At 41.4% G+C, this 27,322-nt stretch overlaps 1 protein-coding gene across 4 annotated transcripts in view; it reads left to right on the top strand.

Annotated features, from left to right (window-relative positions):
• The window catches only part of slc38a9 (solute carrier family 38 member 9), a 43,881-nt gene that overhangs the window by 10,469 nt on the left and 6,090 nt on the right, over positions 1 to 27,322 (top strand). For 2 of the 4 annotated variants that reach the window (XM_078396976.1, XM_078396968.1), the window contains exons 2-13: positions 1,933 to 2,103; positions 6,098 to 6,227; positions 8,553 to 8,674; positions 9,258 to 9,321; positions 9,477 to 9,570; positions 10,818 to 10,988; positions 11,346 to 11,405; positions 13,522 to 13,719; positions 15,432 to 15,539; positions 21,826 to 21,932; positions 24,429 to 24,542; positions 25,328 to 25,476. In XM_078396976.1, the coding sequence (XP_078253102.1) occupies positions 2,012 to 2,103; positions 6,098 to 6,227; positions 8,553 to 8,674; positions 9,258 to 9,321; positions 9,477 to 9,570; positions 10,818 to 10,988; positions 11,346 to 11,405; positions 13,522 to 13,719; positions 15,432 to 15,539; positions 21,826 to 21,932; positions 24,429 to 24,542; positions 25,328 to 25,476 (1,409 nt within the window). In that variant the 5' untranslated portion in view covers positions 1,933 to 2,011. The remainder of the gene's footprint in view (positions 1 to 1,932; positions 2,104 to 6,097; positions 6,228 to 8,552; positions 8,675 to 9,257; positions 9,322 to 9,476; positions 9,571 to 10,817; positions 10,989 to 11,345; positions 11,406 to 13,521; positions 13,720 to 15,431; positions 15,540 to 21,825; positions 21,933 to 24,428; positions 24,543 to 25,327; positions 25,477 to 27,322) is intronic. The other 2 variants (XM_078396992.1, XM_078396983.1) reach the window with 2 other exon arrangements.

The following is a 27,322-nucleotide window of genomic DNA, read 5'->3' as shown; positions in this document are numbered from 1 at the left end:
TTTAATTTGGGAAAGTATGAAGTAATGCACTGGTAAACAGTAAAACCGAGACAGGGCACTGCGGATGCTGGAAAATAGAGCAAAACCAAAATACAGAATACAGAGCTTTATTTGTCATTCGGTACCGAGGTACCGAACGAAATTACATAGCAGTCACACAAAAAAAAGAACACAAGACACATGACCCCCAACACAAACGTCCATCACAGTGACTCCAAACACCCCCTCACTGTGATGGAGGCAACAAAACTTCCACTCTCTTCCCCACGCCCACGGACGGACAGCTCGTCCCCGACCGACCCGCACAGTCCCCGCAAGGGGATGGAAGTCCCCGCGGCCGAGCCGTACCGGGTGCTGAAACGTCCCGTGGCCGAGCCGGGCGATGGAAGGTCCCGCGGCCGTACCGTGCGCTGCTAAGTCCCGCGGCCGAGCCGCACCGGGCGATGTTAGGTCCCACGGCCGAGCCGCACCGGGCGATGTTAGGTCCCGCGGCCGAGCCGCACCGGGCGATGGAAGGCCCCGCGGCCGAGCCGCACCGGGCGATGTAAAGTCCCGCGGCCGAGAAGATTTGCAGCAGGTACACAAGTGTTAGATGGCATGTGTGGATGAAAATGGGCAGACAAAATGGATGGAAGGGTTGAGGCCCTTTTTCTGTACAAAGAATTTGATTGTTAGCTAAATGTTGAGAGACTGCAAGTGAGTGAAGCTGAAAAGTATCTAGGCATCCCAGCGCTTATCAAAAATCTAGCAGGCAAGTCCAACAAATGGCTTGGGAGGCAATGGTACATTGAGTTTATTGGAAAGAGGATGGGGTTTGAATAGGAAAATTGTACAGTTGGAGAGGGTGTGTAGCTAAACTTTGTGCATGTTCCCTTACTGAAAAGGATGTAGCTTTGGAGACAATCTAATTTCTGAAATAATTTCTGCCAAACTAATTTGTGAAATGACAGGCTTGTCCTATCAAGAAAAGGCAGGTGGTTTCAGTTTGTATTGTGTGGAGTTTAGAAGAATGAGAGGTCACTTTTACATAAGATCATAAGGGCGCTTGATGTCGATGTTGATTTTTTCCACTAATGGATAAGCCATGAATGAGAGAGAACAGCTACAAAAGTGGACAGTCATTTAAGATTGAGGTGCTTAGAAATTTCTTCCCATGATAGTACAAGGAAATCGAGTGGCTTTGTTTTTGATGGCTACATTATGAAAAATGAATGAAAATGTTATTCTCGTGTGGATTTTGCCCGCCTATTGAAATTTTTGGATGCAAACTGTTAACGTATTTACTCCTGGTGCTCATCTGTGAATCTACTCCATTGCAGGCTGAGGTTCATAAACTACTAACCCTATCGATTACCTTCTTTACATGATGTCTTGAAATTTTACCCAGGAACTGTTCAGAGAAACCAAAGAAGCAAGGTCATCCTTCTTTTGCACAATCCTGATTTTTGGCTTTGTTACTCCAACATTGGCTGTTGATTGCTGACGCTGGAATTACTCCAAATTTCTAAACACATTTTACTTACACACCTGTCCTTGTTGTGAGAGGTTGCCAATGGGGACGTGCTGCATGCAACGCCAGTATATTTTGTATCTGACATACAAGCCTGAGTGTGACATTTGTCGAGGGAATCAATGTTTAGCATGGTGAATGAGATGCCATTTAAGTGAACAGTTGAGTCAATAGACAATAGGTGCAGGAGTAGGCCATTCAGCCCTTCGAGCCAGCACAGCCATTCAATGCGATCATGGCTGATCACTCTCAATCCTAGATGGTAATTGGCTTCTTGAATGTTATATTCATTATGCAAGCAGAATAAGCTATTATGTCTGTCACTATTTGGGTGAGATTTTTATACTTCGTTATTTGTGTTGGCCCTGGTTTGGTAGCTCATTAATTCATAATTTGTTTGTGTATCTGGCTGGATGATATAGGACTCCAGACAACTGCAGGAACCGAAGCTGACAAAAAGACTTTACACTTGGACTTCCCCGGATCCAAATAAACAGTAAAATGGATGATTTTGAGCCTTTGTTACCTGATGTCATTACTGATAAAACACCTGATGTTGAACATGGAGGAAAGCCAGAATTAAATTCAAGAAGGTAGGATTTTAAAGATTTTTTTGAAGAGGAAGCATTCGTTATTGTCCCAATAGTAATTCTTTTTACTTAACCTGGGTGAAAAACACTTCCAGTGAACAAATGCATTTTTGTCTTGTGCAAATCAAAACCCTGCAAATATTATTTGAAATGTAACTACAACTTAAAGCTGCTCATCGAAGAGTTTGAGAAAATAAACCTTACTCCTTCATGGAAAAGATCATTTTAAATGATTACAAAAAACAATTGCAATCAAGGCAATTTTTTTCCCCTTGTACTTCACAAATCACTGATTATTCACAGTGCCTCTTGATAGTAAATGTTGTAAAATTGAAACATTGTTCACCTGCAAACACTTGTCATTCACTCAAGTATTGCCAAAGTTGCATTAAGCACAAACTGCGAGAAAATAAATAGTTGCTTTGGAGGTTTACCAGACATAATTCTTATTACTGAAGCATATGGCTGTCTCGGCCCCTAAGGATTAGATTTAAATTGGTTAACTTGCCAGATTTTCAATGTCATTAGTGGATACAAAAAACTGCAGATGCTGGTTTACTAAAAAGACACAAAGTGCTAGAGTAACTCAGTGGGTCAGGCAGCATTTCTGAAGAACATGGATAGGTGATGTTTCAGGTCGGGGCTCTTCAGACTCATTGTTGGGGGGGAGATAGAAAGCTGGAAGAAAGGAAGGCAAGACAAAGCCTGGCAGGTGATGGGTTGAAGATAGACATAAAAAGCTGGAGTAACTCAGCGGGTCAGACAACATCTTCGGAGAAAAGGAACAGGTGATGTTTCGGATCGAGACCCTTCTTCAGTCTGAGCCGATTCCAGCTTTTTGTGTCTATCTTTGTTTTTTTCATAGGCTGATGGTTGGTAAAGGCCAGAGATAACAAGATGGGTGTGAGACAAAACGATAGAAGAGTTGCAAATTGTGAAGTGAGAGAAAAGAATGAAGGTGGTAGGCAAGTTGGTGGGGAGAAATAGGTGAAGTCCAGGTGAGGGAGAATGGTAGGGGAGGGAGAGGGGGAGATGTGATTAGGATCTGTTGATTGTGTATCATTGCATAACATGGGTTGTTCGCAGTTTGAAAAGGGATGATTGCTTGGATTTCATTGTTTCAGATGTGATAGAATCGGAGGGGCAAGAGGTGGGGGTGTGCATTGCTTGTCAGGGAGGATATCACAGCAGTGCTTTGGCAGGACAGACTAGAAGGCTCGATTAAGGAGGCTGTTTGGGTGGAACTCAGAAATGAGAAAGGTTTAGCAACACTTATAGGGGTGTATTATAGACCGCCAAATAGGGAACGAGAATTGGAAGAGCAAATATGTAAGGAGATAGCAGATATTAGTAGTAAGCACAGAGTGGTGATTGTGGGTGATTTCAATTTTCCGTATATAGACTGGGAATCACATTCTGTTAAAGGGCTGGATGGTTTGGAGTTTGTAAAATGTGTGCAGGATAGTTTTTTGCAGCAATATGTAGAGGTGCCTACCAGAGAAGGGGCAGTGTTGGACCTCCTGTTAGGAAATGAGATGGGTCAGGTGACGGAGGTATGTGTTGAGGAGCACTTTGGGTCTAGTGATCATAATGCCATTAGTTTCAATATCATTATGGAGAAGGTCAAATCTGGACCAAGGGTTGAGATTTTGGATTGGAGAAAGGCTAATTTTGAGGAGATGAGAAAGGATTTAAAAGGAGTGAAATGGAAATTGTTGTTTTATGAAAAGGATATAATAGAGAAATGGAGGATATTTAAAGGTGAAATTTTGAGAGTACAGAGTCTTTATGTCCCTGTTCGGTGGAAAGGAAAGAATAATAATTTGAAAGAGCCGTGGTTTTCCAGGGAAATTGGACACTTGGTTCGGAAAAAGAGGGAGATATACAATAAATATAAGCGGCAGGGAGTAAATGAGGTTTTTGAGGAATATAAAGAATGTAAAAGGAATCTTAAAAAGGAAATTAGAAAAGCGAAAAAAAGATATGAGGCTGCTTTGGCAAGTAATGTAAAAGTAAACCCCAAGGGGTTCTACAGATATGTCAATAGCAAAAGGATAGTGAGGGATAAAATTGGTCCATTAGAGAGTCAGAGTGGACAGCTATGTGCTGAGCCGGAAGAAATGGGGGAGATATTAAACAATTTCTTTTCTTCGGTATTTACCGAGGAGAAGGATATTGAATTATGTGAGGTAAGCGAAACAAGTAGAGTAGTGATGGAAATTAGGAGGATTAAAGAAGAGGAGGTACGGACACTTTTGAAGAATATAAAAGTGGATAAGTCTCCAGGTCCTGATAGGATATTCCCTAGGACATTGAGGGAAGTTAGTGCAGAAATAGCAGGGGCTATGACGGAAATATTTCAAACGTCATTAGAAACAGGGATGGTGCCGGAAGATTGGCGCATTGCGCATGTTGTGCCTTTGTTTAAAAAAGGTTCTAAAAGTAAACCTAGCAATTATAGACCTATTAGTTTGACGTCTGTGGTGGGAAAATTAATGGAAAAGATACTTAGGGACAATATATATAATTATTTGGATAATCAAGGCCTGATTAGAAACAGTCAACATGGATTTGTGCCTGGAAGGTCATGTTTGACTAATCTTCTTGAATTTTTTGAAGAGGTTACCAGGGAAATTGATAAGGGCAAGGCTGTGGATGTTGTCTATAAGGACTTCAGTAAGGCATTTGACAAGGTTCCACATGGAAGGTTGATTAAGAAGGTTAAATCGTTGGGTATTAATAGTGAGGTTGCAAGATGGATTCAACAATGGCTGAATGGGAGATACCAGAGGGTAATGGTTGACAATTGTATGTCAGGTTGGAGGCCAGTGTCTAGTGGAGTGCCCCAAGGATCTGTGTTGGGTCCACTGTTGTTTGTCATTTACATTAATGATCTGGATGATGGTGTGGCAAATTGGATTGGTAAATATGCAGATGATACTAAGATAGGTGGAGTAGTTGATAGTGAGGTAGATTTTCAAAGTCTACAGAGAGACTTGGGCCTTTTGGAAGGGTGGGCTGAAAGATGGCAGATGGAGTTTAATGCTGATAAGTGTGAGGTGCTGCATTTTGGTAGGACAAATCAAAATAGGACGTACAGGGTAAATGGTAGGGAATTGAGGAATGCAGTGGAACAGAGGGATCTGGGAATAACTGTGCATTGTTCCCTGAAGGTGGAATCTCATGTGGATAGGGTGGTGAAGAAGGCATTTGGTATGCTTGCCTTTATAAATCAGAGCATCGAGTATAGAAGTTGGGATGTAATGTTGAAATTGTACAGGGCATTGGTGAGGCCGAATCTGGAGTATGGTGTGCAGTTCTGGTCGCCAAATTATAGGAAGGATGTCGACAAAATGGAGAGGGTACAGAGGAGATTTACTAGAATGTTGCCTGGGTTTCAGCACTTAGGCTACAGAGAGAGGTTGAATAGGTTGGGTCTTTATTCTTTGGAGCGTAGAAGGTTGAGGGGGGACTTGATAGAGGTTTTTAAAATTTTGAGAGGGACGGACAGAGTTGACGTGGGTAGGCTTTTCCCTTTGAGAGTGGGGAAGATTCCAACAAGGGGACATAGCTTCAGAATTGAGGGACAAAGGTTTAGGGGTAACATGAGGGGGAACTTCTTTACTCAGAGGGTTGTGGCTGTATGGAATGGGCTTCCGGTGGAAGTGGTGGAGGCTGGCTCGATTTTATTATTTAAGAGTAAATTGGATAGGTATATGGATAGGAGGGGATTGGAGGGTTATGGTCTGAGTGCAGGTAGATGAGACTAGGTCAGGGAGAATGGTCGGCGTGGACTGGTAGGGCCGGACAGGCCTGTTTCCATGCTGTAGTTGTTATATGTTATATGTTATATGCTACTGCTTTCATACGTTTGGACACGGAAGACAATTAATGTTATTACATATGACTTGCTTTTCACGTTGAGTGAATGTCTAAAGTTTTTATTTGTAGGCAATTGTTTTTGTGGATATAAAATGAAGTGTAATCTTGCTTTTAGACCTTTTTATGTGCCGCGCAACAACCTTCATGGCAACATATCCCCGAATGAGCAGGTAACAGCAGAAGCTTCAGCAATGAACAGTCGTATACAGTATTATAGCAAGTTGACCACTACGCACAAAACATTGGTAAGATTTGTTCAATGGTATTTTCTCGAGAATATTGGTAATTTTGGAGGATAATATAAAGGAGCACTTAATTTTGGAGAAGTGAAAGAGGAAGGAAACATTGGAGGTCGGGGGGAAAAGCAGTAGAAACCTAACGAGCATGAAACAATTCATGACTATAAAACTACTTCTGTGCTGTTATTTTGCCATTAATTGGATTTGTTTGCAAGTTTTAGTCTGTAATTGAACGAGGACACCACAGCTGCATAAAATAAATTTTGTGAGTAACCATAAATGGGGCTACATTAAGCTATGTTTATCAACAGTTTGTTTTCTAACAATATGCCTGACCTTGTAAAATAAGAATTGAACTATTATGTCTAAACAAATAAATGTTCTAATTCATTCACTTCCATTATCTATTTGCTAAGCACGCTTAATAAACATGTGTGCCACATTAGAAGTGCAGGTACGTGGTACTAGCGCATACTGCTACTGGTATCTTAGTGAATGTATTTTGAGATAAAACACGTAGGAAAGAACTGCAGATGCTGGTTTAAATCAAATGTAGACCCAAAATGCTGGAGTAACTCAGCGGGATAGGCAGCATCTCTGGAGAGAAGGAATGGGCGACGTTTCGGGTCGAGACTTCTTCAGACTGATGTCAGGGGAGTGGACGGGACAAAGATAGCATGTAATCAGAGACAGTAAGACAATAGACAATAGACAATAGAACTGGGAAGGGGGAGGGAATGGGGAGAGAGGGAAAGCAAGGGCTACTTGAAGTTAGAGGTCAATGTTCATACCGCTGGGGTGTAAGCTACCCAAACAAAAGATGAGGTGCTTCCTCCAATTTGCGCTGAGCTTCACTCTGACAATGGAGGAGGCCCAGGACAGAAAGGTCAGATTGGGACTGGGGGGAAGAGTTAAAGTGCTGAGCAAACGGGAGACCAGGAAGGTTAAGGCGGACTGAGCGGAGTTGTTCAGCTAAACGATCGCCAAGCCTTCACTTGGTCTCGCCGATGTACAGAAGTTTTTCGGCGAAGCAATCGCCGAGCCTTTTTTTCTCTCCAGAGATGCTGTCGATCCCGCTGAGTTACTCCAGCATTTTTTGTCTACATTGAGGTAAAACACTTCCGGCTAGACATCAGATGAAGTGCATTTCTGCTGGCAGTTCCAAGATTTCTTCTATTCATGTAGGCTGCGTTGAAAGCCTTTAAAATCAATGGAGAGAAGATCAAGGTTAGTCATTTGAAAAATTCTAGGGGGAGAAAAAAGCTTCAGGTGGCACTGTACAGAACCATAGATTTCATACTTCAATATGTAGTTGTAACTCCCATAAACAAGTTAATAGATAAATGGGCTCCTAGAAACATAGAAACATAGAAAATAGGTGCAGGAGGAGGCCATTCGGCCCTTTGAGCCAGCACCGCCATTCATTATGATCATGGCTGGTCATCCACAATCAGTAACCCGTGCCTGCCTTCTCCCCATATCCCTTGATTCCACTAGTCCTTAAGAGCTCTATCTAACTCTCTTAAATCCAGAGAGAGTTTATTTTATTCCTTTTAGAGAAATAAAAAAAATAAACGGTGGAGGTGGGGGGAGTGGGTGATGAAATTCTTGCAACAATGGAGTAGGTTTTAAAAATGGTGTTTGGTAGGGAAATGTATAATGTAGGTGGATATGGTCTGGTGCAGGCAGTGGTAGTGAAGGGACGTCATAATGTGGGTACAAATGTGAAATTATAACAGTTAATAATGAGGCAGAGTGGAGAAGGGACCAAAGTTAGATCAATTGTGCATTTTTGAAGTTGGAGAGGTTATGGAGATAGGGAGAATTAGGCATTAATATGAATAAGAAAATGACAACTTTTAAATGGGAGATATGAAAAATGAATGGTGTGAAACTGGAGTTTTATGGAAGATTTGAAGACTGAGAAACATGTTAGCACGAAGTTAGTCACGAAATGCTGGAGTAACTGTGGGGCAGGCAGCATCTCTGGAGAGAAGGAATGGGTGACGTTTCGGGTTGAGACCCTTCTTCAGACTGATGTCATGGGAGTGGGCGGGACAGTGATAGAATGTAGTCGGAGACAGTAAGACTGGTGGGAGAACTGGGAAGGGGAGGGGATGGAGAGAGAGAGAGGGGGAAAGCAAGGGCTATTTGAAGTTATTGGAACATATTAGCACTGTATAACAGTGTGTAGAGTTTGGTGTGTCGTCAGTATGTTTACCTGAGCACAGAACATTGTGTTATTTAATAAATAAAGATTGTAATAGAAGGAGCTAACAAAAATGTGGAGTGCTTTTCTCTGTAGACTGCTAAAATGTATTATTTTTACAGGTACCACCTCATCATGTCATTCCACCTGAAGAGGAAATTTATGTTTACAGTCCTTTAGGTAGTGCTCTGCAATTTGAAAGCAGCATAGATGGGTTTGGAAAGAATCCCAGCATCGTGACTATGTATGTATGTTTCTCGATTAACCTCAAGTGTAATTGTTTTTTGCAAAATATTTTTTGACTGGAACTTTGACCAAAGGATCTGAATTACTACGTCATATTTTTTAGAACTTGGGAGGAGACAAGCCTATTGAATCTATGGCATCTCCCAGAGCAATCCCATCAATCCTATCTCCCTGCTTATTTTTTAGCAACTCTTTCTATTTCACATGCCCTTCAACTCCTGCCTGTGGTTCAGCTTCATTTGAGGTAACTTACAGTTGCCAATTTACTTGCCAATCATATCTGGAATGTGTAAACCAAACCAGAGAATTAGCAATCACAGAACATTCATGCCTCTATACAGATGGCACGAGGGGGGGTGGTATTGAAGTTGGGTCACTGGATCTGTGAGGCAGAAGTCCCACCAGCTATTCCACCATGCTACCCTGCTAATGCATTTTCTGCAGATAACATTGTTAATAACTGCATGGGCAAAGAACTCACATATTTGATGCCATTTGTGCACCGTGTGCTTCAAAGGTTGAAAAAAAACCTAATGAACTTCTCAGAGAAGAAAATTTGAATACATTTTATTTATTTCTAGATTTTCTATTTGGAATACCATGATGGGTACATCCATATTGAGCCTTCCTTGGGCATTGAAAGAGGTTAGAAGATTCTTGTGTATTTCCACTTTTTTCACCAATATTGTATTATCAATGTTTACTTTGTTCTGGAACCCAAATGGAGTGTTGCAGCTCCACAAGATGGTTTCAAGTTCTGATTTCAGACAATAAAACATATTCTTCCTTTTCCCATTTAGGCAGGATTTACTTTTGGGATTATCTTGATCATTACAATGAGCATGCTGATGCTCTATTGTTGTTATCGAGTAGTGAAATCTCGACAGACAATAGGTGTGTACATTTATTATTTTGTAATCAATCAGCTTTTGTGAATATAATGGGAACAATTATTTGCACTAAGGTGAAAGTAAATGTATCTTGAAGGGGGCAACTTGTGGTTGGTGAAAAGTGATGTATTTGTATCGTCGTGACTAGTATATCATTGCTATGTTTAATGTCTTGTAGAATTAAAACTGGTTTCTAATATTTTCCAGATGAAATATTTTGGAAAATTAGCTACTTGGTTTGTGAATTATTACACTGAATCTTTGTCTACTGATTTGCTATTTTCATACTCATGAGATTAGCATCAGGCCCCATCTCAAATTGTCAGAATGATAAGCCAAACATTTTCTAAATAAATATAATGATAGATTTTCAGATCACATATCACAGCTACTGTTTCATATTCAAATAGAGAGTGGTCTTTATTTATATACTTTGAGACTTTAAATTTGTTTCACTTTAATCGATGCAGTAGTTTGTTGGCTAATATTTCCTTTTAAGTATTTAACATTCAGTGTGGTTTATTTCATCCTCGTTAATGTAAATGTAAAAGGTTTGGTTAGCAAGATGACTCAAAATTTGATGAAATTGCAGCTTTTAACCTTCCCTATATATACTGGGAATATCATATTTCCAAGCGCTTAGATGAGGTGCAATTTGTCAAGTGTGTTCATGAGTTTTCTCAGGCACTATGAAGAGGACCCGACAAGGGAGATGGCAAAGTATGACTGAGGTGTCAGTAGGTGGAAGAAGAAAGTCTGAAGAAGGGTCTCGACCCGAAACGTCACCCATTCCTTCTCTCCCGAGATGCTGCCTGACCTGCTGAGTTACTCCAGCATTTTGTGAATAAATACCTTCGAGGTGTCAGTAGGTGAGCACTTTGGGATGAGCTTTAAAATATTTACTAGCTTTAAAATATTTATGGATAAAGATGGGGCTGGTCCACGAGTTAGTTCCAAATTGTGATAAATATAAAAGAATATTAAATGGTCTGCATATGTTCATTTTGGAGGTTTATTTTCCATTTCCATGCTAATTTAATTGAATTATGCTGGAGTTACTCAGCAGGTCAGGCAATATCTCTGGAGAACATAGATAAGTCACACTCATCCATAGGTGATAGGTTTCGGATTGAGACACTTCAGGCTATTGATCTGAACTGAGCTTTATTAATTGTTAGTTACAAGTCCTGTATTGTTTGAATGATCAAGGATTGGTCATTTACTAAAATGAATTTCTTTTCTTTCCCGAAGTTCATATCGATACATCAAGCTGGGAATTTCCCGATGTCTGTAAATATTATTTTGGTTCCTTTGGCCAATGGTCCAGTCTTTTTTTCTCTTTAATTTCCTTATATGGAGCCATGATTGTTTACTGGGTCCTTATGTCCAATTTTCTTTACAACACTGGAATATTTATTTACAGTAAGTAAAAAAAGAAATGCCTTTTTTCTTTCATTTTGGACTTTAGTGCAGTCGAAGCCTTTTATTTCGAAATGTAAATGCTACCATGACTGTAATTCAATTATTTAAATTAAAATCTTAATTTCTGTCTGGCCTTTTCAACAATTACATTGAGAAATGTTTTATAATAGTAGAATAAATTGATTTGGATCAATCAGTGCTCCCTTGGTTTGCGTATACAAATTGATCAGGCAGAAAAATTTCAAATATCCAACTACTGTTGATATAAGCTAGTGTAAGGAGGTATATTTAATTGTGGATAAGGAACTTAATGATAGCTTGATTTCGACTACCATGTTTGATTTAATTGTTTTCCAGATCATGTTCACAATATGTCAGAAGTGAATCATGTTTTGAGTACAAATGGCAGTCATAAAGGTAGGATTATTTGTTGAAAGTTCTATTTAAAGAATTTAAATATTTCTTGTCATTAAAAAATACACATTTATCTGTATTTTAATCTGAGATCAATTGGTGATGACATATTCTTCAGTCATTTGTCAATGCAAAACGCAACCTAATTTTACAATGATGATCATGGTTAAATAACAAATATAATTTGCTGTTTGCATCTTCTCTAATGCCTCTACATAGAATTGACTGTTGTTAACCAAAAATCTGTGAGCTGAACAGGTGATCCACTATCATGATGAGTTTGTACTGTAGGTGGTATTGCCTATCTTCAGGTGGAAGCATCTCAAATCAGAACTGGTTCGTAGAAACATAGAAAATAGGTGCAGAAGGAGGCCATTTGGCCCTTTGAGCCAGCACCGCCATTCATTGAGATCATGGCTGATCAGTAACCTGTGCCTGCCTTCTCCCCATATCCCTTGATTCCTCTAACCCCTAGAGCTCTATCTAACTCGCTTTTAAATTCATCTAATGGATTGGCCTCCACTGCCTATTGTGGCAGAGAATTCCATAAATTCACAACTCTCTGGGTGAAAAGGTTTTTTCTCACCTCAGTTCTAAATGGCCACCCCCTTATTCTTAGACTGTGGCCCCTGGTTCTGGACTCCACCAACATTGGGAATATTTTTCCTGCATGTAGCTTGTCCAGTCCTTTCATAATTTTATACGTCTCTTTAAGATTCCCTCTCATCCTTGTAAAGTCCAGTGAATACAAGCCCAGTCTTTCCAATCTTTCCTCGTATGACAGTCCTGCCATCCCAGGGATTAACCTCGTGAACCTACTCTGCACTGCCTCAATTGCAAGGATGTCCTTCCTCAAATTATGAAAAATGTTTTGTGTTAATGTGGAAAGAGTAACAGGACTTGTCTGCTGAAGCGTATATAATTTAAACCAAAAATCTAATTTTTCCTAATGTTAAATAGCCACAGTCTCATTATTTTTAAGTAACATGATAATAAAAGAGCTCTCATCACTGCCTCAAAATCAAATGATTTTTTTTTTTGCATCAACATTTTTCTTTTGTCCATTTGATACTTGCATCGTTCAAATAAAATGTCACCTTTTACATACATTTTGAATTGATCTTGTATCAGAAGAAAATTACATGCGAGTTAGAATGGTTCAATTTTATTACTGTCCCCTTTGTTTCGAAGCAGTAATTTCAACTGGGCACTTATTGGGTACTTTAAGCAGCAGTAAAATCGGGTGAAAAAAAATTCTTCCAGGAGATTGACGAACTATTTCATTTAAAGGCAAAGATTGCAAAATGTTTGAGGAGCTATTTTGAATACAAACTTGGTTTTCTGGTATTTCTTCCAGAGTTTGAAGTATTTACCTTTTTAAGCCTGCTTGCTGGTTATCGTGCTTTTGCTTCATTAGATACTTCTGAAAAGAATTTATTTACTATAAATTTACTTTCAATAATTCTGTGGACTTTATTTTCTCCTTGCATCTCAGTAGAACTGTATCTCTCTTTATTGCTTTAGCCAAATTCAAACTAATACCTTGAGGCTACTTAGTGAATTAGAAGAGTGATGACATTTTGTATCCTTCAACATTATACAAAAGGGGATTAGAATAGTGAAAGAAAGCTCCATATTGTAGGGAGTTTAATCTTGTTCTCAAGTAATCTAGGGCTTTTAGGAGTAAAGCAAACTAGTGCATTTGTGCTGATCATTGCTTTGTTTGAAGATAATTGATAATTAGACACAATGGTACTGTGTTCCTAATGGGAAAAGGACAGAACAATAAAGCATTTTTCTTCAATCAATCCCTAGAAAAATCAAAATTGAATAGTAATCGTTAAAGCTCTGGAACCAGAGTTTGAGAATAAATTTAAGCAGGAGCATTTGTCTGCTTTATTTTTACATTTGAGATACAATCCTACAGATAATAATTGACCAATTTCAACTTGCTTTCAATGAAAGCAATAAGAATGACATTGTCATAATGTTTCTGTAGGATAATGTAGGACGCTCACTGAAGTACTAATTGTTGATCAGGATTCTCCTTGATTTTTGAAGATTGTAACATTTTGTACAGAACTTGTAGGTTTGAGTCAATCTATCTTTCTGATTTCAGTTATTTGTCCAAACCCACCTGGAGTTCATGAGATAAATTCAACAGACATGTCCATCATCGTCAACAATGACACAGCCCTCCATGAGTTTCATGAGTGGTGGAGTAAAACAAATGCTGTTCCTTTCTACCTCATTTTACTATTATTGCCGCTTCTCGGCTTCAAATCTGCTTCATTTTTTGCAAGGTTCAATAATCTAGGTAAGTATTCCATTTACATCCTGATGCAACTTGTAGACATGTTTGAGCTTTATGACGTATATTTGTTCTTTAAGCAAGGTTTTTCCAAAAACAATTGTAGTCCCAAAGAATCCAAGAGTTTGATTCCTGAAACCATGAAACTTAGAAATCTCTTCATGACTCTTTCTAGGTTAATTTAATTGATTCAAAATATTTTTCGTAAAAAGATGTTGGAATGATGGTTGATCCTGCTTAATGGTGTTAGAACAATTCCAATGGAGAGACAAGCAACTAAATTGCCACTTAGTGCAATTTAAAACTGAGTGTCATAGTCATACAAATGAAATTGGGGTCTTTGGCCCAACTCATCCATGCCAACCAAGATGGCCCATCGAAGCTCATCCCATCTGCATGCATTTGGCCCATATCCCTTTTCAACCTTTCCTATCCATGTGCCTGACAAAATGTACTTTACATGCTATTGGTGTATTTCCCTCAACTACTTCCTCTGGCAGCTCGTTCTATATACCCACCACCCTCGGTGTGAAAAATCTGCCTCTCAGCCCCCCATTAAATGATTCAACTCTCACCTTAAACATGTGCCCTCTAGTTCTTGGCTCCCCTACGCTGGTGGAGAAAAGACTGCGTTCACTCTATCTATTCCCCTCACGATTTTACACGTCCCTCTAAGAGCACCCCTTAGCAACCTGTGCTCCAAGGAAGAAGTCCTAGCCAACCTAACCTCTCCCTATATATTATTCCCTCAAGTCCTGGCAACATGCTCCTAAATAATCTCTGCATTCTTTCTAGCTTAACATCATCCTTCCAAGAGCAGGGTGACTAAAACTGAACGCAATAAAACATATGATCATATTTGTAATTCGATTTGCATTGCAATTTCCTGAGAATCTATTTTTGTTTATAGAGATTATTAAAATATCTATTTTGAAGAGCTAAGAAAATATTGGTTGTGCTTCTCTCTGCCGCATCCTTTTAATGTATTAGATGTTGCTGCTAATTTAGTGACAAAGGTATCCAGGTTGGAAATGTGTTAACTTTGTACATGATGTTATCAAAATTAGATTTGGCGATTTAATGTTTAACTCTGCTATTCTCTTTTGAGTGGAGGCATGTTTTCTTCTAGATAGTTGTTGCCGTTATAACTGTTATTGGATTAATTTGTCATTGCCTCACTGGAGCAGTATTTCTTTTACCGATCCACATAACAGTGCCATTTAAGTTGAATTCAAATGTTTGTGAAAATTATATTCTGAACATGTAACCAAGTGGTGTTGGGCCAGCAACTGTAACCATTTGCTAGAAATGAAATGTTTTTTTGCCCGCCTGACTAATATTGACCATCAGCTTTTAACCTGTAAATAAGACAGCTATCCAAAAACAATTCTCTTCATTGTTGGGTGGAAATACTCATTGGGCACGTCATGCTAACTTTGAAAATGTTGCATCTTATTCCATTGATACTGCAAATGCGTCAGTGGATAAGATTTGTTGAATTCTGCAGATTCAGTTCAGTTTATTGTCAAATGCACAAGTACATTGAGCTACAGGTGCAATCAACGTGGTTTGGTAACCTTATTGCACTGATATTACATCAGCAACATGAAACTGGACACAAAGTTATGCACTTAGTTATTGAAACCACTGGATGTTGAGCAGTCTTTTGTCAGTACTTTTAAATGCCCAGTTTTAGAAAGTTTGTTTTGTGTCTACAGGTACGATTTCAGTTGTCTATTTAATTATTTTGGTAACGCTGAAGGCAGCACAACAAGGATTTCACTTGGAATTCCATTGGTTTGAGTCTCCAAATAATTTTGTTGCAGGTAATTTTTCCAGTAATCATATTAAACTTTAATTTTAGCGTGTTTATAGAAAAGCATCATATTCAGTTATTTTCTTCACATTAGAGGAACATATGCATAAAATTGCTAATTTGAAAAGATGAGTTGATAACTTTTTTTAGTTCTGATATTTATCCTTTGAGGTTAAAAATGCTTTCCAATGTATTGATATAGCTGGCAATGTCATTGTGAGTTAATTTTTATCTTGTATTTTATAACTCCCCATCTGAAGGGCTGCAGTGTGGTTACTTACATTTTATAATTTTACCTTTGAGACCAGTTATACAACATGTAATAAGATTGGGTGAGTTGTGATGTTTTTTTAACTTGAAGGGTCAGATGAGTTGACCTTCCAGCACCAAAAGGCAAAGCTTTAAGCTCACGTCTCCTTCTTCTTGGGCCCCCTAGGTCATGGGTAATGCATCCTAGTTGGCTGCTTGCTCCACACCTCGGCTAGAGCAGCGTCACTTGTGGCTGAAGAGACCGATGTGGGAGTGACAGTCTCAGTCGCAAAGGTCACATTTGTGTGTGGTCTCTGGTCTGTTGAAGTTGCTGCTCTCCTTTCTGCGTGCCCGCTTGTCTGCCGCTGCGTTCATCAGTTTCTCTTCCCCCGTTTTGAGATGTTGGTTCAGGGTACCTCTCCACCTCGTACGATCAGCTGCAAGGCTCTCCCAGGACTCCACATCGATGTCGAGCGCCTTCATATCTCTCTTGCAGACATCCTTGTAACGTAGCTGGGGGCAGCCGATGGTTCTCCTCCCTTATGTCAGCTCTCCATAGAGGATGTCTTTTGGAATACGGCCATCCTCCATGCGGTGGACATGGCCCAGCCACCGCAGCCTGCGCTGCCTGAGTAGAGTGTACATACTCGGAAGGCCAGCGCGAGACAGAATCTCGGCGTTGGACACTCTGTCTTGCCAGGATATACCCAGGATACGGCGGATGCTTCTAAGGTGGAAGGTGTTGAGTCTTCTCTCCAGTCTGGCATATGTAGTCCATGTCTCACTGCCGTACAGCAGCGTGCTGTTGACACAGGCATTGTAGACTGCTATCTTTGTCTTCACTGTCAGCTCTGGATTGGTCCACACTCGAGTTGTGAGGCGAGCGAGAACTGTAGCTGCCTTCCCGATCCTCTTGTCAATCTCTGAGTCCAAGGAGAGGTTGTCGGTGATGGTGGAGCCGAGATACGTGAACTGATGGATGGCATTGAGTTCGTAGTCATCGATGGTGATGACAGGCGGTGCCTCGGTATCCTGTCCCAGGACGTTCGTCTTCTTCAGGCTGATGGTCAGCCCGAATTCCTTGCAAGCCCGATAGAAGCAGTCCTTCGGTGACTGGGTTCCTGCTGGGTGTGGGACACAACTGCTGCGTTATTGGCGAACAACATGTCTCTGATGAGAGCTTCACGAACTTTTGTCTTGGCTCTGAGGCGGGTGAGATTGAAGAGCCTCCCGTCTGATCTAGTACACAGGTAGATCCCCTCTGTGCCAAAGGCATGTTTCAGGAGCAAAGCGAAGAAAATCCCAAAAAGTGTGGGAGCGAGGACGCAGCCTTGTTTGACACCACTGCGGATGTCGAAGGGCTCCGAGAAACTGCCATTGAACTGCACTGTCCCCTTCGTGTTGATGTGGAAGGATTCTATCATGCTCTGCAGTTTTGGTGGGCAGCTGATCTTTGGGAGAACCTTGAATAGGCCATCTCTGCTGACGAAGTAGAACGCCTTGGAGATGTCAATGAAAGCAATATACAGGGGCATCCGCTGTTCTCTGCACTTCTCCTGGAGTTGGCGAAGAGAGAAGACCATGTCTACTGTTGACCTTCCAGCTCGGAAACGCACTGTGACTCTGGGTAGACACGTTCTGCCAGCTTCTGCGGGCGGATCAAGATGACCCGAGCAAAGACCTTGCATACGATGTTGAGGAGGGAGATGCCTCTGTATTTGTTGCAGTCGCTTCTCTCGCCCTTGTTCTTGTAGATGGTAATGATCGTGGCATCCCTCATGTCCTGCGGTACAGCTACTTCTTGCCAACACTGGCAGAGGATTTCATGCAAAGGAAGCAGTAAGGTAGTCTTGCAGTGCTTGATCAGGTCAGGGGGAATCCCGTCGCTACCTGGGGCCTTGCCTGAGGCCAGGCTGTCAATGGCCTTGCTGAGCTCTTCTATCGTTGGCTCTCCATCTAACTCATCCATGGTCGGCAGGCACTCGATGGCATCAAGGGCTGAGGGGGCACAGTGTTCTCTCTCGAGTAGAGGTCGGAGTAATGTTCCACCCATCTCTCCATCTGCTGGCATTTGTCTGTGATTATTTCCCCAGTGGATGATTTGAGGGTGGGCTGTCTTGCTCTGGACTGGTCCTAGTGCCTTCTTAATGCCATTGTACATTCCCCTGATGTTCCCTGTGTTAGCGGCCGTCTGGATGTCCTCACTAAGCTGTGTCCAGTACTCATTGGCACAACGCCTGGCAGTCTGCTGAGCCTTGCTCCTGGCAGCCCTGAGGACCTGCAGGTTCTTCTCGTTGGCTGATCGCTTGTACTCAGCTAGGGCGTCGCGCTTGGCTTCGATGACGGGAGTCATCACGGTCGATTTGGTCTCAAACCAGTCGTGTGTCTTTGAGATCTTCTTCCCAAAGCTAGCCAAGGCTGTGCGGTGCATGGTGTCCCACAGAGTTTCCCACTTCGCTGTTGCAGAGTCTCCAGCTCGAGCGGTGCCAAGTTCTCTCTCAAAAGCCTCTGCAAACTGTTGCACGAGGTCTGGATGGGGCATCTTGCTGACATCGATGCGGGGTTTCTCCTGCTTCTTGGTAAAGTAGAACCTCTTTGGTTGCAGCCTGATCTTGCCACACACCAAGGAGTGGTCTGTGTCGCAGTCCGCACTGTGGTAGGAGCGTGTGTGGAGAACGATCTTGAGGGCGGCACGTCTGACTAGGATCATTTCCAGTTGATGCCAATGCTTTGAGCGTGGGTGTCTCCTGGAAACCTCATGGTGGGGCTTTGTCTGGAAGTACGAGTTGGCGATGCACAGGTCATGGTAAGTGCACAGCTCGAGCAATCGCTGTCCGTTCTCATTCATTTTGACCACACCAAACTGCCCAAGGCAGGAAGACCACGATTCGTGGTCTGCGCCTCTCTGGCGTTGAAGTCGCCCAAGAGAACGTTCTTCCTTGCTGGGGATGCTGCAGATGATGGATGCGAGGTTCTCGTAGAACTCGTCCTTTGTGTCTGATGTGGAGGACAGTGTCGGGGCATACACGCTGATAAGGGTGACTGGGCCTGTGGTGGTGTTGAGGCGGAGAGTCAGGAGTCTCTCTGAGCCATTTCTGCCTGGTTCCACCGTGTTCAGCAGACTGCTCCTTACTGCGAAGCCTACTCCGCGCTCTCTGGGCTCGTCAGAGTCCTTCCCCAGCCAGTAGAAAGTGTAGTTCTTCTCCTTCAGTGTGCCCGAGTCTGCCAGCCTTGTTTCCTGAAGGGTGGCTATGTCTACGTTGAGTCTCTTGAGCTCATTGTTTATGACAGTTGTTTTCCTGGAATTACTGATGTCCTGTGGGTTTTCAGAGAGGCCGGTCATCATTGTCCGGGCATTCCAAGTTCCCAGTTTTAGAGCTGGTCTCTTTTGATGTGTTCTTTTGTTGACAGGTGCGATGGTTGCGATCTGCTATTCGGATGGTTCCTAATCCCTGTGCACCCAGTGAGGATAGCAGGCCGTGGCGGGACAGCACCGTATTGGCTGGGGGCTGCTCAGGTTTAGGCGGGCGGTAGCTGTCCAGTGAGATCCGAAAATCCCTCCCACCGTCGGGAGAACCACTGAGCTCACGTCTCCAATTTGCAAATTAACATTCAAACAAATAGGGATTCTGATCTTGGCCAAGGTCTGATCAGCATTGTTTCAGAGACAACATTTTCCAGCACAGTGCTGGTGAATACCATACTTGTGTGCTTTGCTCGACCAATGCATGGAGTCCAGTTTTGTGATGGCAGCTCCAAAAGCAACACCCAGCAGGATTTTGCCTATTATTTCTCTCAAATTTCTCATCATTTGTCTTGTGGTATAATTTGTGGGGACTTCAATTTTGACAGTATAACAAAACATTTTCTTTGGTTTGTTTAGAATTCCTAATATGGATATGGTGAAGATTGTTGTTACCATCTTTGAGTCTCCTCAGTACCCACCAATGGGAATCTCTATCCCATTTGTAGGAACAGCTACAAATCAGAGACAGGATCTGCATGGAAAGGCAAGGACAATCAGGGATAGTCCGCACGGCATTTGCGTAGGAAATTGTGAGCGCAATCAAGCCATACACGTATAACAGGTAGTGCAAGGAGAAAAATATCAGGGTGCAGAAGATAGTGTTGCAGCATTTGTGCTACTACAGACAAAATCATTTTTTTAAAATTGTGCCATCTGCAATGAAAGAGGTTGAGAGATCAGGTCTATACCCTTAGCTTATGAGAGAACTGTTCAGTCTGACAAAATCAGGAAAGGAGCTGTTTCTCAATCTGGTCTTAGGAGCTTTCAAGCTTTTGTATATTCTGTAGGACAAACCAAGTTGGGACATGCACAGTAAATGGAAGGATCTTGGATAATGGTGTGTAGCAGACACCTAGGGTATATTGTTCCCTAAAAGTAGTGATCCAGGTAGACAGGGTGGCCCATTTGCCAAAATGAGGTGGGGTATTGAATACAGGAGTTGGGATGCATGCAAAAAAGATTCACTGAGATGTTACCTATTTGGGAAGGTTTGAGTTGCAAGGAGAGACTGGATATACTCGGTTTTCCTCCCTCAGCAGAGAGGCTGAGGAGAGAAGTTAAAGCTTTGTAAAATTGAGTGGTATAGATGGGTGAATAGCCACAATCTTTTCACCAAGGTAGAGAAATTAAGAAAGAGAGGGCAAAGGTTTAAAGTGAGAAGGGAAAGATCTAAGAGACCTTCGGGGCAACTTTTTGATACAGAGGGTGATGAGTATATAGAACCAACTATTGGAGGAAGTGGTGGTGGTGAGTACAATTACAACATTTAAAAAGCACTTGGACAGATTCATTGGGAAGAAAAATTTAGAGGGCTATGGGCCAGGAACAGGCAAGGGAGGGCGAGCCTGGTTAGAATTAGGCAAGTTAGGTTGAAGGGCCTGTTTCTGTGCTGTTTAGCTCTTGACACTGAATTGGGAAATTGAATGATGCGTATAAAAGGGTAACCATTAAGACCATGTTGCCTCGGTCCACTATCCACCTAGTGTTATTTTTGAATATAAATAAGAATATGACACAAGTACCTAGAGTCATTGAGCTTATTACGATTTTGTTTATCTTTTCTCTATTTTTTGTCTATGGAGTCAATTAATAGTTTTGTTATTGGATACCTTTTTGACAAAACTTCCATGTCTTTCAACTCCTGCTGTTCCTCCACTGAAGTGGTAATACATGCTGCAGTCTGAAGTGCCAATTTCAAATGTGCCTTAAAGCCACATCATGTTTGCTTTTAGATGAGGTGAGGAATCCCATAACTTCACTTCTCACAAGATCAGGGCAGATGTGTCCTGTTTCCCAGCAACTATTTATTCCTTAAATAACAAAATTAAAATGTTATTATTTTGCTGTTTATGGCAGCTTGCTTTGTGTTCTGCATTTCAGACATGCTTCATTAATCTTGTGCTGAAATGCTAAATCCATGCTTGCCCTATTACTGAGAACATCGATTTACATCTTCATCATAATTGTATTTACACTTGCCTCAATGCATTAGCTCTGACACTTAGCTGTACTTCGGTTGCTGATGAATTAACTATTTTGATTATCCTGTGGCATTCAACTATTTTGCTCCCCAGATTCAATGGCTGATCATATCCTAACTCTTGCTAGAGAGTGAAATTGAGGAACTGCAGATGCTGGTTTACAAAGAAAGACACAAACTGCTGGAGTAACTCAGCAGGCAGCATTTTGGAGAACATGGATAGGTGACATTTTGTCAGGACCCTTCAGTGTGAAGAAGAGTCACAAAACTTGTTAGCTTATTTATGTTCTCCAGAAATGCTGCCTGACCCACTAAGTGACTTAAGAACTTTGTGTCTTCCTAACTCTTATTCTTCTGTTTTCTCAGTGTCCCAGTGCTTATTGACAACATCAAACAGCATATCAAAATTTTTATTTTTTTTAAAGATTACGATCTGAAAACTGTTTATACAAAATACACATGTGCAAAGTCAACTCAGTTTATAAAAACCCACCGCCCAATTTTGGTGGTTGATAAGTTGAAGTTTTGTTTTTGTTTCAGAATTTCGAGTATCTTTCCCTCACCTGACTGGAGTTCTTGCGCTTGCTTTCTTCATTCATAATTGTGCCATCACCCTTCTAAAGAATAACCAACATCAAGAAAATAATGTAAGTTTTAACCATAGGAAAAGCTTCAGCTGATCTACTGCATGCTATTCATTTTATCATTCAAAGTGGCTGTTAATTAGATCAATTCCATTCTGATTTGGGAGTAAGAAGGTTATTTTTCATTTTGAACCATCTCTGACTAAAAGGAAATGGCATTACCCTTGAGTTTTACAGTCATTTGCTGTGGGCTGATGGAAAAGAAAATGTATCATGTGCTCAGTTTTTCATGTTCTCTTTAGACCCTGTCAATTCCTTTACATTATGTCCTTGCAGCTTTTGTAAAGGCACACACCACAGTTCTTCCACAGGGCACAAGGCTAGAAAAGAGGTGGCACTGGGGCAAAGCCTGACAAATGAGAAAGTTGATTCCATCTACACTTAAAGTGTAGATGGAGTCAATGGAAGGGAAGTGGCTGGCAGTCTGTTTGTCCTTTGTCCTTTTTTGTTTGTGTGTTGGTGTTGGGATGTTTGTTTTTGGCTGTGTATGTGGGGGGGGGGGGAGGGAATCTTTCTTTTTTTAGGTCTCTTCCTCGGGGCGAGGCTCGGCCGCGGGACTTAACAGCGCCCTGTGCGGCTCGGCCGCGGGGCCTTTCATTGCCCGGTGCGGCTCGGCCGCGGGATTTTCCATCGCCCGGTGCGGCTCGGCCGCGGGATTTTACATCGCCGGTGCGGCTCGGCCACAGGGCCTTCCATTGCCGGTGCGGCTCGGCCACAGGGCCTTCCATCGCCCGGTGCGGTTCGGCCGCGGGGCCTTCCATCGCCCGGTACGGCCACGGGACTTAACAGCGCCGGTGCGGCTCGGCCGCGGGGACTTTCCATCTCCTTGCGGGGGCTGTGCGGGTCGGTCGCCTCGGTAGGGGTCGAGCTGTCTGTCCGTGGGAGGGGCATGGGGAAGAGAGAGAGGAAGTTTTTTTGCCTCCATCACAGTGAGGGGGTGTTTGGAGTCACTGTGATGGATGTTTGTGTTGGGGTTGTGTGTCTTGTGTTTTTTGTACTGCTGGCAAATTAATCTCGTTCGGTAAAACGAATGACAAATAAAGCTATTCTGTATTCTGTATTCTTTGTGTGATAGGCTGCGCTGCATCTGCAATTCTCTGCCATTTCTTGCAGTCTCGGATGGAACTGTTGCTCAACCATGCTGTGAGGCATCCCAATAAAATGCTTTCTATGACGCATCTGTAGAAGTTGGTGTATTGTTGGAGACATGCCGACCTTCCTAAGTCTTCATTTCTGCAATTGCAGTCTTGGGCAGATCTGTTGCTAAACAAGCTGTGGTGAATCCGATGGGATGATTTCTACGGTACATCTATAAACATAGAATAGTGCAGCCTAGAAACAGACCCTACAGCCCACTATTGTTTTGGGTCAGATCCCTTCAGTCTTATTTTGTTGAGTTACTCCAATAATTTGTGTTTAAATTCAAATTTAAGCTGCTTGCAAAGCTTTCCTTCACAATTTTTGGGAGAGGTTTCCACCATAGAGTTGAGTAGCTTGTCACTGTTAAATACAAGCATGATTATTTTTGTAGAACGTAAAAGCACAGATTTGCCTGATTAGCTTTGGCAGGATTTTACCATCGAGCTTTTTCCACTTTTGGCTCACTAGAATTAGTCTAAACTGCTGAATATGGTGCTGAGGGCACTTGAGTGGAATTCCCTGTTTTTACTATAAGGATGTTTTTAAGGAGATAATGGATTTTCTGTTGACTTTGACTTTACCCATTGTATTGTTTTCCCTTTTCCTTTGAGTCGTCATCCTTATAAATTTCCACTAACCGTGTTAATATTGCCTTCTGACCAGCTTACAATTATAAATTTCTGCTCACCGTTTATGCTTGGACATGTCATGTTTATGTTGTGCCAGTCCATGTACATGTGGAGAAAAGCACAGTTGTGTAACCTTGAGATGACTCATTGGTGCTATGTTCTTGTGTCCCACTACCAACAGTGTTACATTAATTGATCGTGTTCTGTTTTAGATTGGGTAGAAGTATGAAGTTTTGTCCTGTATGCATGTAATACTTGATGGGTCTATTTATTGCAAAGGATTGGAAGTTGTACCCTTTTTTGAAAAATAAGGTATAAGCCAGAAATATGGATTAAAAAAATTGAAACTTCTTCCCAAATAAACTTTCTTGAAACGGAATATCCAATCCTTTATGAAACTGGTGAAGTCCCCAATTTGATGTGAATAGAATGGAACAGTACAGTACAGTATGGCCCTTCAGTCCACAATGTTGTGCCGAGCATGATGCCCAGCTTTCATTAAACCATTTTCTAACATGATGGAAAGCTTTCCTCTTATTTTAACAAAGGCAAACTTTGATGGAAGCAGAAAGAGGATGGAGCATGCTCTCTAAAGTATGCTAATAAAACAAAACAAATGGAACATCTTGATTTGTATTTGCAAATAATTTGATTTTAATTTCTCTAAATTGGATTGGGTGAAAGTTTTCCTTGTTTGACAAAACTGATGTATAATTTATTTTTTCTTTAGATTCGAGATCTTTCCATTGCTTATCTACTTGTGGGATTAACCTATCTGTATGTTGCAGTGATGACATTTGCTGCATTTCCCTCACCAGAATTACCCAAAGATTGTATTGAACCGGTATGTAATTGAACTGCCATTGTTGAATTTAATGTAAAGGAAAGGAATACAAGAGTTACTGGAAATAGGTGTAAATGCTGATTTTTATTTTTGTAAATTTACTGTCCTGGTAAGATATCACCATGAGCAGTTTGAAGAAGTATCAAAGTTGCGATTTGTGCTTTTATTTGGAAAGACCAACTCTCCAGAAGATTAACTCTTGAGGGGAAAAAGGTATTGTTGATTGTCAGAGGCCAGAGAGAGAATGAGGAAGAATAATTAACCTCAGCAAGAGAATGTTGACACAAGGAACTGTAGATGCTAGAATCTTGAGTGTAAAACAACATGCTGGATAACTCGGCAGGCCAGGCAGCATCTGTGGAGGGAATGTATAGTGTGAATTGACTGGATATCATGCAAACAGTCTTTCACTGTATTTTGGAACATAGAAGATCAGACATCATCTGTGGGAGAATAAAAATCAGGTTAATGATCTTTCATCTGAACATACTTCTGTCTGCTGACATTGATGCCTTCACCTAAATTCTCAGAACCTTAACTGAAGATGTCAGTGATCTATCTGGCCATGGTTGGATAAAGATGATGCAGCAATGTTTTTGAGATTGGTGAGCTAGATATCGAGCAAAGATTTAACATGAGCTGCCTGATTTTATAATTCCACTGATCATGTCATGTAACTCCTTTTCCAGTGCTGGACTGGAGCCTGTCATATAATGAGCTTCATTGTGCTTAAATGTTTGCCTTGAATAAAAGCAAACTTAATACGCTTTCTTCATCTTTTCCAGAACTTTTTGGACAATCTGCCAAGCAATGATATCACAGCCTTCATTTCCCGAGTTTTCCTGCTGTTTCAGATGACCACTGTTTATCCATTGTTGGGCTACCTGATAAGAGTACAATTACTGGGTCATTTGTTTGGAAAAGTATATCCCAGGTTTGAATTGATTTACTATTTTTTGGCCAGTGAGTTTTGCTTTCCACTAATTTTTGTGGTTGGGCATTGGAAGGTTGTTTTTGGTAGTTAACTGTAACCTGATAAGATGATATTTTGGTTGTTTGTTTCAAGTCAAACAGCACGGAAGCAGTTCCCATCGACCCAGGTTGCCCATGTTGATTAAGATGCCCCATCTACATTAGTCCCATCTGCCTGTGTTTGACCCATATCCCTCTAAACCATTTCATGTATCTGTCCAAATGCCTTGAATGTTATTGTACCTGCCTCAACTTTCTCCTTTGGCAGCTCGTCCAATATACCCACCACTCTGTGTGGGAAAGGTTGCCGCTCGGGTTCCTGTTAAATCTTTCCCCTCTCACCTTAACCCTAAGTCCTCTTGTTCTTGATTCCCCTATTCTGGGTCAAAGACCCTACCTATTCCCCTCATGATCTCATACACCTCTATAAAATCACCCTCGGCTTCCTGCACTCCAAGGAATAGTCTAAGCCTAACCAGCCTTTCCCATTAGCTGAAGTATTCAAGTCTTGGTCACATCCTCAAATCTCATCTGCACTCTTTGCAGCTTAAGACATTCTTTACATCCTTGCATTTCTTTTCCATCTACACTTCATGCTGCCTCTGCAAAGCCACCAGCATAATAAGGGTCACCTTGGTCACTTCCTCTTCTCTCCTTTACCATCAGGCAAGAGGTACAGAAGTTTGAAAATGCATACCTCCAAATTTAGGGACAGTTTCTTCCCTGTTGTTATCAGGAAACTGAACTGTCCTACCACCAATAAGAGAGGGGTCCTGACCTCATTCGAGACCTTCGAACTTTAAACCAACCACTGGACTTTATCTTCCACTAAAGCTATTCCCTTTATTCAGTACATGTGCTCTGTGGACAGCTGATTGTAACCATGTATCGTCCTTTTGCTGGCTAGATAGTGCACAACCAAAAAAATCTCTTGACTTTACCTCAATAAAGTACGTTAAGAATGTACTTAAAGTACATTTAGGACTGAGATGAGGAAAAACTTTTTCACCCAGAGAGTTGTGAATCTGTGGAATTCTCTGCCACAGAAGGCAGTGGAGGCCAATTCACTGGATATATTCAAGAGAGTTAGACAAAGCTCTTAGGGCTAATGGAATCAAGAGATGGGGGAAAATCAGGAACACGTTACTGATTCTGGATGATCAGCCATGATAATATTGAATGGCGGTGCTGGCTCAAAGGGCCAAATGGCCTACTCCTGCACCTACCTCAAACCAAACCTGTATCCATGTTGGCTCACCTTGGATCCCATGTGGTCTCTCAGCCTACTGTCCAGGACTGGATCACAGAATTGCATCTGGTGGAGTGTCAAGAAAATTAATTGCTGCCATATTTCTTGAATTTCTTATTCACCTTTAAATTCACTGTCACAATAATACAGCAGTCTTTTCAGCTTCCATTCTACTGCAGTCATTTCAATAATTTCCTTGATTGACTTCTGATCCAAGGAGGTGTTTTAGGAAGATAAAGTAGTAAAACATAAAAATTGATTAAATTCTTGTACACCAATTTGGCAAAAAGGATTTTTTTTTCAGAGATATGCAAGTATGAATTTAATTGTTCCATTTTCAGTGCATAAAAATGTATGGACGTGTAATCTGATCTCTGAATTTTAAAGATGTGATGAATGTTTTTTGTTGTGCGTGGCATCAATGACAAGCCCTTAGCACAAAATTGCTAGGTTTTATATGTCAGATGGTTAGGAACCTGATTGTATCAGGTAGCCAAGTTGCCAGGCTGCTAATTCCAATCAAATGGGGCAGCCCTACAAAAATCCACTAGGTGGTGTC

Source organism: Rhinoraja longicauda, chromosome 1 (assembly GCF_053455715.1).
Source record: "Rhinoraja longicauda isolate Sanriku21f chromosome 1, sRhiLon1.1, whole genome shotgun sequence".
In the NCBI taxonomy this organism is placed as follows: domain Eukaryota; kingdom Metazoa; phylum Chordata; class Chondrichthyes; order Rajiformes; family Arhynchobatidae; genus Rhinoraja; species Rhinoraja longicauda.
Note: the sequence above shows the minus strand (reverse complement) of the source record. Positions and strands in the feature narration are given on the sequence as shown.